Below are 12,342 nucleotides of genomic sequence, written 5' to 3'. Positions count from 1 at the left end.
CAAGTACTACTATCTACAAGATGCATTGCAGCAATTCATCAAAGATCTTTAGACAGCATCTTCCAAACCCACGACCACTTCCATTTCGAAGGACAAGGGCAGCAGATAAATGGGAACATCACCAAATGCAAGCTCCCCTCCAAGCCACTCACCATCCTAACTTGAAAATATATCATCATTCCTTCACAGTCACTGGGTCAAAATCCTGGAATTCCCTCCTAAACGGCACTGTGGTCAACCCACAGCACATGGACTGCAGCAATTCAAGAAGGCAGCTCACCGCCACCTTCTCAAGGACAACCAGGGTTGGGCAATAAAATGCTGGCCAACTAGCGACATCCATTTCCCATGAATGAATAAACAAAAAACTTCAATATTCCCTTGGTAACTTTAAGAACGTTTATTGTTTATAGAACAAAGTGTTGTTATATTCAGTATCTAGTGCATAACTATTGACAGACAGATAGTCACTGGATGTTAAGACAGGAAATAAATAAGTCCATTCCTGGTATGATTTTTTTTGTCACATCTAAACTGAAACCCAGCCACTGTTATACCATTTTTCTCCACATTCATTGCAAATGACAAAAGTCATCGTCTGGTCATCAGAATTTCCATTGCACACCCAACCTGGAATAAAAAGTGTGCCTCTGGAAATCGTTGTCACTGTACAGTTAAATCTTTCACACCGTTTGCATCTGATTTTGTTTGTCTTTGTTCCTTCCAGACCATGAGGTAACTGATGGTCCTGTAGCCCAGAGGTGGTGTACAATGCTCTTTGCTGTTTCAGCTCCTCGCTTGCCATATCCATCACTGACATTTCTGCAAACATCTGCGGAGTTACTTCTCCTGATAATATCTTCTGTCTTAAATGGGGATTTTTCGGGTTCTTTAAATTTGCAACTTTGCTTCGAATACAAGCTCTGTACCTTTTATCATTTTTCAGGTGTAATGTGTAAATAAAGTGCTCAATCTCCTTGGCAATACTCTTCCACATTTCAACCAATGTTTCATCAGTTGTGTCTGAACCAGTTAGGGCTTGGAAAAGAAGTTCCACACACTTAGCCCGTACAGCCTGGATATTGAGTGTATGCTGCTTTTTCGGAGCTGCATCACATCCAATTACTATTGAACCATCGCCTGCTGAAAGTTGTTTTTCATTGTGTACTTCTACAAGCTTCTCATCGTTGGGGAGATTGTGGATGATCTCAGTTCCCTTCGTTATCTGGAAGTTTTCTAGTTGTTGTGCATGGGTTCCATGTGTAGAATCAGTTTCATCTATCTCTTTTCCATTCTTTACTATCCCTTCACTTATTTTATTCGACTTTTCACTCTTTCCTTCACCAGAAGCACAGAGTCTTTCATCTTGACATTTTTCCTGGAAACCGCTGTTCCTATAAAACTTCTTCCATACAGACAATAAATTCCGTGCCTTTCTCCTGGTATCCGCATCAGGGCAAGTCTTTAGAATTCTATAAACAGCTCGGACAAGATCAGTCTCCTGCAGAATTTCAGGGGTGACTGGAAGTCCCTCAAAATCATTCAAAAGGTACTTTATCTCCTGGATGCTGTTTCCTGAGAGGAGTTTATCAATCTGATGAGCTCTATAGATCACCTCTTTCCAATCATTCATTGCCAAAGCACCTGTCAAATATCAAACAGGGAGATGTCATTATTTATGCTAACGTTATTGTGTTCATTATGAAATACTATGGGAGAATAGGGTGGCACAATGGCACAGTGGTTAGCACTGCTGCCTCACAGCGCCAAGGACCCAGGCTCGATTCCTGGCTTGGGTCACTGTCTATGTGGAGTTTACACATTCCCCCTGAGTCTGTGTGGGTTTCCTCCGGGTGCTCCGGTTTCCTCCCACAATCCAAAGGTGTGCGGGTTAGGTGTATTGGCCATGCTAAATTGCGCTTTAATGTTAGGGGGGACTAGCTAGGGTAAGTGCATGGAGTTATGGGGACAGGGCCTGGGTGGGATTGTGATTGGTGTAGATGCAATGGGCCGAATGGCCTCCTTCTGCACTGTAGGGATTCTATGATTCTATGAATATATCACAAAAATTCCCAAATTAAAATGAGTGCTATACTTGATTGCCTCCCAGTGCAGGATTTATTTAACAACTGAAAAAACAAAGGGGAATATGAGAAATAAGAAAACAGATAGGCTCAGAATGGGCTGGAGCAGGGCACCTCGCACTGAGTGCCATGAGTTGAAATACTTTCCTCACCCTTCAACTGGATTATTTTTGCACTGCAACTCACTGGAAGCGCAAACTGATGATCGTCACCAACAGATCATCCAGGAACACGGTGAACGACGTAAACGACAGTCTAGCTCCTTAATCAATTCAGTTCAAACAATAAAGAAAGAAACAAGAATGAATCATAGAGAAAGAATTAGGAATTAGAAAATTAGAATAGGAGGGAAAAGATTGAAGTAAGAGATTAAGAAACAAGGAAGAAAAAATAAATTTATTATCTATAGGTGAGATGCCAGTTCCAGTTGTTCTTTTCTGGGCTTCCAAAGTTGCGTGACATGTCAGGACTATAAGTCATAGCATCCTAGAGTGCAAGAGGAGACCATTCGGTCCATCAAGTCTGCACTGACTCTCACCCAAGCCCTATCTCCATAACCTCATGCATTTACCCTTGCTAGTCCCTCTGACACTAAGGATCAATTTGGCATAGTCAATCCACCCAATCTGCACATCTTTGAGCATGGGTGGAAACCAGAGCACCTGGAGGAAACCCACACAAACATGGGGAGAACATGCAAACTCCACACAGAGTGACCCAAGCCTGGAATTGAACCCAGGTGGGTCCCTGGCGCTGTGAGGTTGCAGTGCTAACCACTGTACCACTGTGCCGCACATTAAACAGACACTGCTGCCGTGCTGTCATGGAACCTGGCAGCTCCCTGTAGGGGAAATTCTAAATAAGTCCATTCATTCATGAGGTCCTTAGACCATTAAATAGTAAGTTTAATTCATATTTACCCTGCAAATCCAGTAATTCCTTGACACTTATTGGGTGCTGACTGTGAGGTCCAATTTTTATGAGGTTGCTAATGCAGCAGCACAAATCGTCCGTCAAATTGCAACATATCTCTCATCTGCCTTGGACTGTATTTTTACACACAAATAATAGCTTGTACAATTAGCTCGACATTATTTTCCTGGCAACTTAAGGTAAGGAAAGTCAAGATGGCGCACGTGGGCTTTTCTTTCTTAATTATTTTACAAGAACTTATTAAAAGTTATTGCAAGAACTTTTAAAAAGTGAACTGGGGCCTCGGAAAGGTTTGTCCGTTCGCAGATGATGAACAGGGATAAATACTTTGCATTTTTTTTGATGGAAGGCAGAGATAGTGGAGGAGAGATGAAGTGTTGGATGAATCCTATCAACAGAATATGATGTAGCTGACAATCTGAAAAAAAGCAACGTTTAAAAAGCCTCATGGCTTTAACTAACCAGCATGAAAAGTGAATTTCTCAACGTGAGCCATTAAGTGTAGCTGTCAAGTTCCTAGTGTTACAGAAGCAAGTTGGAAGAGTTATTGAGGGGAGAATATGGGCTGATTGACAGTGAGGGAGAGAAAAGAAATAAGCAGGTGATCCTGTGGGACCCTGTGCTGTAATTATAAACTGAACATACAGTAGAACAGCACTGACAGAGTTGCAACAGCGATTGCCGACCTTTCTTCTAATCAGAAACCATTTTTGGGAGCCTGGGAGCTAAAACTTGGCAAATTTAGTTCCATGTATTATCGACCAATGAAAACTTCCAAATATTGTCCCTATGCAACAAGTCTGTACAGTTCTCTAACTATCATAATTAACTTTACAGCTAAACTATATTGAAGTTTATTTATTAGTGTCACAAATAGGCTTACATTAATACTGCAATGAAGTTACTGTGAAAATCCTCTAGTCGCCACACTCTGGTGGATACACTGGGTGAGAATTTAGCATGGCTAATGCACCTAACCAGAGCCTCTTTTGGACTGTGGGAGGAAACCAGTGCACCCTGAGGGAACGTGCAGACTCCACACAGACAGTGAGCCAGCTGGGAATTGAACCTTGGGTCCCTGGTGCTGTGAGGCAGCGGTGAAGGATACGCTATTTTTGTTATAGAAGCAGAATAATGTAGATGCTGGAAATCTGAAATAACAGAACATGTTGTAAAAAAAATGCAGCAGGTCGAGCAGCATCTGTGGAAAGAGAAACAGGGCTAAAACTTTGAATCTTTCAGAACTAAAGAGAGGAAGAAATGTGATGGATATTACATTGTTTAAGGGCAAGTGCAGCAAAATAGAAGGTCAGGAATAGGTGGGAGATCAGGAGGGATTTGACAAAGTTATAGTCACAAGACAATGAGTTAAAGAATAAGGAAGGTGTTGATAGTGTCATTATGAGTAAGATAGCAGAATGTGTTAATGTCAGAACAAGGGTTGATGCTCTGTGAAAACAAAACGTAAGAAAAAGTGACAGATGGCGAGTTGAAACTACAAGCGACAGGAAGGTCAGGGTCATTCTTGTGGACTGCCACTTCAATTCATCATCCTGTTCTCATGCCCACATCCTTGGCCTGCTGCAATGTTCCAGTGAAACAAACTGGGGGAACAGCACCTCATCTTCTGACTTGGCACTTTACAGCCTTCTGAGCGGAATACTAAGTTCAACATCTTGAAATCTCCATCTTAAAATCCATTTTATGTCCCAGTGTCCTCCCCCTCCCCTCACAGGATCACCTATCACTTTTTCTTAATCTTTGCTTTCACAGAGTGATGAAACTTGTTCTGCTTTAAGGCATTCTGCTACCTTAGCTTTATGCCGCTATCAGCGCTTTCTTTAGTCTTTAACACTCCCTTTGTCTTGTGCCCATTACATCTTTGTCAAATCTCTCCAAGCTCCCACCTATACTATTTTGGTCATCCCCCTTTAAACAATAGAAAATCTATCACATTTCTCGCTCTCCAGTTCTGAAGAAGTCATATGGACTCAATATTTAACTGTTTCTCTTTGCAGATGCTGCCAGACCTGTGAAGTTTTTCCAACATTTTTGGTTTATAGTTGCTGTTTTATTATGTTGACTTTTAAGTTCCCCAAAGATATCTTGTTTGCTCCATCCTTCTTATCATCAACCCAAACCTTTGGTGACATCATTTGAAAACAAAGCCAAACTTCCATATATCTGTTGAACACACTCAGCTCTCTTTCTCCAGCTCCTTTCTCAACTCCTCTACTACCTCTGTGCTGTCACAGCATTTGTTCAAATCCAATTTTATCCCAATCAACTGTCAAGAATCCATTGTCTCCTGCCAATCCGAGAACAATTCACAATTATATAGCCCCCTTAACATCATAAAATCTTCTTGGATGCTTCATGGAAACAACTAGCAAACAAAATTTGATGTCAAGTCGCATTAGGAGATGTTAGGACATATGACCAAAAGTTTGGTCAAACAGATTAGTTCTTGGTGGAGGACAAAGAATGAGAGAGCTTGAGGGAGGGAATTCCAGAGTTTCCAGCCAGCCGAAGGCAAGACCACCAAAGGTGGAATGATTAAAATCCATCCAGGAAATTAGGATACAAACTCGGTATGCTAAATTCATCCCTTTTCAGACTGCTGTCTCAAGTGGAAACAGGCTGGTAACAATATCAACATTATGTTTTACCCTGAGTTGAACTCCAACCCCAAATCCCCTCCGTCACAAAGAATGCTTGCTTATACCTCTGTGACACAGCTCCTGCCTATTGCTATGGCTTCAATGTCTTCAGCTTGCAATTTTCATCTTCATGCTTAAATCCCTTCATGGCTTTGTCTCTCCTTACATCTGTAACTTTCTAAGGCTCTTCCACCCCACCAGTACCTGATCCCAGGATATTCTATCCCTCCCTTAGACTTTGTGCTTCCCCCTTTTCCTATATCCCACCACTGAGAATTGCACCTTCAGACGCCTAACTCTCATACTCTGGAATTCCCAATCTAAACTCATGGAATGGCAGGAGGCAGCCGTTCAGCTTGAATCTGCACCGACTCTCCAACAGAGCATCTTACCCACACCCAACCCCTACCCTATTCCCATAAACCCATACCTTTATTCCGCTAATCCCACTAACCTAAACACCTTTAGACACTAAGAGGCAATTTAGCATAGCCAATCAACCTAATCCGCAGATAGGTCTACTGATTGACCATTAAACCATTGTCAATTGTCGTAAAAACCCATCTGATTCACTGATGTCTCTTTAAGGAAGAAAATCTATTGTCCTTACCTGATCTGGCCTACATGGAGCTCCATATCCACAGTAATGTGTTTGACCTTTAGGGATGGGCAATAAATGCTGGCCCAACCAGCGATGCCCACATCCCATAAAAATGAATTAGAAAAGCATCTCAGAGCTCAGGAAGTCTGCACAAACACACACTGTAAAGTCCTCCTACAAGGCACGTTACCATGACAACATTCCCCCTGAAGTTAAACACAAAACAGCTTATCCTGTGAACAATATTCTGCCTTATGGAAGTTGTTGATTGTTGGGCATCTGCAGTACCAGGATTTTACTGTCAGATGGTGGCATTAACCACATGATGCTCCCTTTATCCCCACCCTGTGGTCATGAAGAGAAACAACCCCAACCAACATCAGCAACAACAACAGTGCAAGGCTCCTTTCCTTCCACACAAAGCACTGATCAAACAAACTTCTTCAAACTCCTGAAACACATTGAATCCGATGGAACTAGGGATGCCAGGAAATCTGGATGTATCATTGCACATCTCTCACAAGCAAAAACAGTTTGTACTTGTGTGGCTTGATTAATGTCCTACAGGAAAACAACATTGGGCACCAAGCCACAGGGTGAGGTATCGGAACAGGTGATTAAAAGCTTAGTCAAAATAGTAGGATCTAAGGAGTGTTTTAAAGGAGAAAAGTAATGAGGCAATCAGAGAGGTTCAGCGTGAACTCCAGAGCTTAGGGCCTAGGCAGCTGCAGGCACAGCCAACAGTGGGAGAGCCAAGAAAGTCTGGGATGGTTCGGGGGGCTCATATTGGAGCGGCACAGGTATCCCACAGATTTGAAAGTGGGTTCATGTTGGAAATGGCAGAAAATGTTCTGTTGAACGAGGAAGCAGCCAGGGCAGTGGAAGGCAAGAGCATAAACATGAGGGTCCAAGCACAGGAAATGGGATGGTGGTGGACATGGAAGAAGATTTAAAAATTGTTATTCGTCATTTTATTAATGATTTGGATGAGAATATAGGGTGCATGGTTAGTAAATTTGCAAATGACACTAAGATTGGTGACATCGTGGACAGTGAAGGAAGTTATCTCCAATTGCAATGGAATCTTGATCAATTGGGCCAGCGGGCTGACAAACGGCAGATGGGAGTTTAATTTAGATAAACGCAAAGTGATGCATTTTGATAGATCAAACCAAGGCAGGATTTACTCAGTGGTAGGGTGTTGGGGAGAGTTATTGAACAAAGAGATCTAGGGGTACAGTTTCATAGCTCCTTGAAAGTGGAGTCATAGGTGGACAGAGTGGTGAAGAAGTTCATTGGTCAGAACATTGAATATGGGAGTTGGGACATCTTGTTGAAGTTGTACAATACATTGGTAAGGCCATGCTTGGAATGTACACTTCTAGTCACCCTATTTGTGGGCAGCACAGTAGCACTGCTGCTTCACAACTCCAGGGACCTGGGTTTGATTCCCAGCTTGGGTCACTGTCTGTGGGGAGTTTGCACATTCTCCTCGTGTCTGCATGAGTTTCCACCAGGTGCTCCGGTTTCCTCCCACAGTCCAAAGATGTGTGGATTGTGTTGATTGGCCTGCTAAAATTGCCCCTTAGTATTCTGAGATGCATAGGTTAGAGGGATTAGCGGGTAAATATGTAGAGATATGGGGATAGGGCCTGGGTAGGATTGTGGTTGGTGCAGACTCAATGGGCCAAATGGCCTCTTTCTGCACTGTAAGGTTTCTAAGATTCTATTATAGAAAGGATATTATTAAGCTAGAAAGCGTGCAGAAAAGATTTACAAGGATGCTACCAGGACTTGATGGTCTGAGTTATAAGGAGAGGTTGGATAGACTGGGACTTTTTTCTCTGAAGCATAGAAGGCTTAGGAGTGATCTTATAGAGGTCCATAAAATAATGAGGGGCATAGATCAGCTAGATAGTCAATGTCTTTTCCCAAAGGTAGGAGAGTCTAAAACTAGAGGGCCTTAGTTTAAGGTGAGAGGGGAGAGATACAAAAGGTTCCAGATGGGCAATTTTTTCAAAGAGGGTGCTGAGTGTTTGGAATAAGCTGCCAGAGGTAGTAATAGAGATGGGTACAATTTTGTCTTTTAAAAAGCATTTAGCCAGTTACATGGGTAAGATGGGTACAGAGGGATATGGGCCAAATGCAGGCAATTGGGGCTAGTTTGGGGGTTAAAAAGACAGCAAAAAAAAGTTGGGCCAAAGACCCTGTTTTCATGCTGGAAACCTCTATGACTCTAAATGTCCTGTATGAAAGGTGGCATCATCAAAGTGGATGCAACGAGGAAAGAGAAACTGGGAGAAAATAACGGAGACTTCTGGAAATGGGATAGGAAGAGGTATAATCTGGGTCATTGTGGGAATAACTGGGCTTTTGTAATAGACATCTCTAAAATCAGGCATATCCAGGAAGGAAAAGGAACTGTCAGCGATAACTGGGTAAAGATATGAGATGGTTATAAATTGAAGCATAGTTAATTAAAAAATCAAGCTCAGGATGAGGGCTAGAAACAACACTAACAGAGTCAGCAATTAAATGGAAAAACAAGAGATTGAAGAATTTTAGATTGCAGCTGGCAGAGTCTGGAAAGCACACTGCCTACCTCTGAAGCCATAGCTTGGACAGAGATGGGAAAACATTTTCAAAACAAGCCACACTTCAACTCAACTTCTAACAGCTGAGAATAGTGTTGTTACCCACCAGCATAAACTACATTACACTTTGGAACTCACTCATATAATCCACTATAATTATTATCCCAACTGGAACAACGTTAGATAAAATGCAGAGTCCAGTGAAGATTGAGCAGGAATAAATGGAATTTCATTTTTCAGCAAAGAACATCATTGGAATTGTGGAGCTCACGATGCTGTGGGTATGCCGGCGTTGGACTGACGTAAACACAGTAAAAAGTCTGACAACACCAGGTTTTAGTCCAACCTATTTATTTGATAATATACTCGCAAGCTTTCGGGTTAGCCCCTTCGTCAGGTGAATGGCCAGAACTCTCCATTCACCTGACGAAGGGGCTAACCTGAAAGCTTGCGAGTATATTATCAAATAAATAGGTTGGACTAAAACCTGGTGTTGTCAGACTTTTTACTGTGCTCACGATGCTGACATGCTTACACTTGTAGTTTCAAAGAGGCAATACCACGAAAGACATTTTTGTAAACTCTCTTCTGCTGTCTTGACTGGTAACAATGTAACAAACTGGGTGGCAATATCTGGTCCCACTTACCCATTAGCATGATGAAAATGATACTGAGATCTTTACCCACAAAATGAAAGTTTGCCAAGCAATTTACAGGTCAAAACTATCATTTAATATCTGTCCTGCTTTTAGTGGTACTGTTGTGTTTATCTTTCAACCAAATCACATGAAGAATTTACATAAGACTTTGGATTGTCACTCAAGGCAATTTACCCAGTTTGACAAATATAATTTCTGAACTGCTATATTAATAAACAAAAATTTTGAATCAGAAAGTTTTAAGAAGTGGGAAGTGAGAAAGAAAATGTGTGTGAAAAATGTACAAAAATTATAAAATCCACATTAGTGCTTCACTTTTAGTGTGTGTTAGAGGTTTACACCTTTGTGGTGCAATTTGTGTATTGAAGTTCAAAGTAACTCCACACATCACAATTAGATTTCATCCTCTTCTATTCATTGAAGCTCCAAAGTGAGTTCAACTTAATCTCCCTCCTCCAGGATTCAGCAAGGCACAGACACAGAGAATCCCAAAATAACCGCTAATTGTTGATGAACCAGCCAAGCTCATGATGAGAGAAGCTGCACCAACAGACTGGCCATCGGCAGTCTTCTCATGCATTCCCATTCCATCTACTGCCAGTATTTACCCTGTAACCAACATGGCAAGAACGGATGATCTGGTCATTATCACACTTCTATTTGTGGGTGTTTGCTGTGCTGCCACAAATCCTACATTACAAAAGTGATTACATTTGGGAGAAAAAAAACACATAATTAGTACATAATTATCTGTGAAGGGCCTTGAGTTGTGCTGGCACTGTGAAGAACGCTGTATAAAATACAAGCTATTTGGGCAGCAAAATGACACAGTGGTTACCTCACAGCACCACGGACCTGGGTTCATTTCCAGCTTTGGGTAACTGTGTGGAACTTGCACATTCTCTCCATGCCTGCGTGGGTTTGCCTGAATTTGCAAATTGAATTATTATCTTTAATCACCATTTTTGCAACACACCAAGTTTCTGGGAGTAAAGGAAAATTGATTACTAGACATTGGATTGGCTAATTCTACCATACAAAATATTGAAATACATGATGACTTAACAGTGAAGCAGTATTCTATTCATAGCATGACTTTAAACAGTTAAGATGCATTGTAATGGTATAGGAAGCTCTGGGTGCTCTGGTTTCCTCCCACAGTCCAAAGATGTGCAGGTTAGGTGGACTGGCCATGCTAAATTGCCCCTTGGTGTCTTTAGATGTATAGGGTTGGGGAATTAGTGATTAAGTATATGGGTCAACAGGAATAGGGTGGGCCTGGGAAAAATGCTCTGTCAGAGAGCCAGTGCAGACCTAATGGGTCGAATGGTCTCTTTCTGCCCTGAAGGGATTCCGGCTGATACCGGAGTTGAGGGGATTGAGCTATGAGGAGAGGCTGAATAAACTAGGCTTGTACTCGTTAGAGTTTAGAAGAATGAGGGGAGATCTCATTGAGACGTATAAGATGATGAATGGGATGGATAGGATAGAGGTGGAGAGACTCTTCCCGCTCAAAAAAGACAGTAGGACTAGGGGGCACAGCCTCAAGATAAAGGGGAGGCGGTTTAGAACGGAGTTGAGGAGGAACTTCTTCACTCAAAGGGTGGTGAATCTCTGGAATTCTCTGCCCGTTGAAGTGGTGGAGGCTGCCTCGCTAAATATTTTTAAGAAGCGGGTTGATGGGTTTTTGATAAGAGAAGGGATTAAGGGTTATGGGGAGAGGGCGGGAAAGTGGAACTGAGCCACGACAGATCAGCCATGATCTTATTGAATGGCGGGGCAGGCTCGAAGGGCTAGATGGCCTACTCCTGCTCCTATTTCTTATGTTCTTATATTCATTTATTTTACCGTCATACTTATTCCCTCTTTCTTTAGTTACTCATTCTCTCCAAAAAATTGACTATAATAAATGAAAATACAATGACTTTGAAGCTAATCCATTCATTCATTCAGTTAGTCAGCAGCTTGAGCACAATCCTCCAGCCAGCAGGTGGAGATGTTGCAGTATAAATACATCCACAGGCGTGGACTGAACTCCCCCCAGAACCGCCCGACGGAGTGAAAGCCGGGCGGGGAGGCTGAGGCTGAGAGACCGGGGCAGACAGATAGAGACCGGGGCCTAGCTAGCTAGAGGGTCAGCGCGGACTCGGGTTCAGCTCCGAGCGGAGCGGCAAAGAGAACAGGCCGAGCCCCGTTAGTACAAAATAATAAGCGGTTAATGTGAGCGGGCGAGCTGTAAACAGAGAACCGAAACCGGGTACAAAGCAGCAGCCTCCTCACCCGGGCAGAGACACCGGATCCGCTCCCAATCCCGGCCTGGAGCCGCCGCAAAACTCTGCCACTCCCGCAGGTGGCGCTGCCGCACCGGTTTCATTGAATAGAATCTCTAAAGGGCAGAAAGAGGCCATTCAGCTAATGGAGCCTGCAAACCCTGCCAGGCCCTGTCTGCATAACCTTCACTGATTTACTCTGCAAACCCTGCCAGGCCCTGTCTGCATAACCTTCACTGATTTATCCTGCAAACCCAGCCAGGCCCTGTCTGCATAACCTTCACTGATTTACCCTGCAAACCCAGCCAGGCCCTGTCTGCATAACCTTCACTGATTTACTCTGCAAACCCTGCCAGGCCCTGTCTGCATAACGTTCACTGATTTACCCTGCAAACCCAGCCAGGCCTTGTCTGCATAACCTTCACTGATTTACCCTGCAAACCCAGCCAGGCCCTGTCTGCATAACCTTCACTGATTTACCCTGCAAACCCAGCCAGGCCCTGTCTGCATAACCTTCACTGATTTACCCTGCAAACCCAGC

General features: G+C 42.9%; 1 protein-coding gene across 4 annotated transcripts; it reads right to left on the bottom strand.

Annotated features, from left to right (window-relative positions):
* Positions 1 to 385: 385 nt before the first annotated feature.
* On the bottom strand, positions 386 to 11,850 carry tceanc (transcription elongation factor A N-terminal and central domain containing). 4 transcript variants are annotated; one of them, XM_080203302.1, is made up of 3 exons: positions 11,812 to 11,837; positions 10,370 to 10,456; positions 386 to 1,644 (listed from the first exon to the last, which is right to left on the bottom strand). In XM_080203302.1, exon 3 carries the CDS (start codon positions 1,631 to 1,633, stop codon positions 530 to 532), a length of 1,104 nt encoding a protein of 367 aa, XP_080059428.1. In that variant the 5' UTR covers positions 1,634 to 1,644; positions 10,370 to 10,456; positions 11,812 to 11,837; the 3' UTR covers positions 386 to 529. The 4 variants fall into 4 exon arrangements, with proteins under 4 accessions (XP_080059428.1, XP_080059426.1, XP_080059427.1 ...); XM_080203300.1 differs by lacking the exon at positions 10,370 to 10,456 and having other exon boundaries at positions 11,812 to 11,850; XM_080203301.1 differs by lacking the exons at positions 10,370 to 10,456; positions 11,812 to 11,837 and adding an exon at positions 3,005 to 3,085.
* Positions 11,851 to 12,342: the final 492 nt, after the last annotated feature.

The sequence above is a fragment of the Carcharhinus amblyrhynchos genome, chromosome 15 (genome assembly GCF_965287045.1).
Source record: "Carcharhinus amblyrhynchos chromosome 15, sCarAmb.v2.hapA, whole genome shotgun sequence".
In the NCBI taxonomy this organism is placed as follows: domain Eukaryota; kingdom Metazoa; phylum Chordata; class Chondrichthyes; order Carcharhiniformes; family Carcharhinidae; genus Carcharhinus; species Carcharhinus amblyrhynchos.
The sequence above is the reverse complement of the archived record's forward strand: the minus strand, read 5'-3'. Positions and strand labels throughout refer to the sequence as shown.

Bases quoted from the DNA above. Each gene is read 5' to 3' on its own strand.
- tceanc (XM_080203300.1), bottom strand. From the start codon at position 1,633: ATGAATGATTGGAAAGAGGTGATCTATAGAGCTCATCAGATTGATAAA.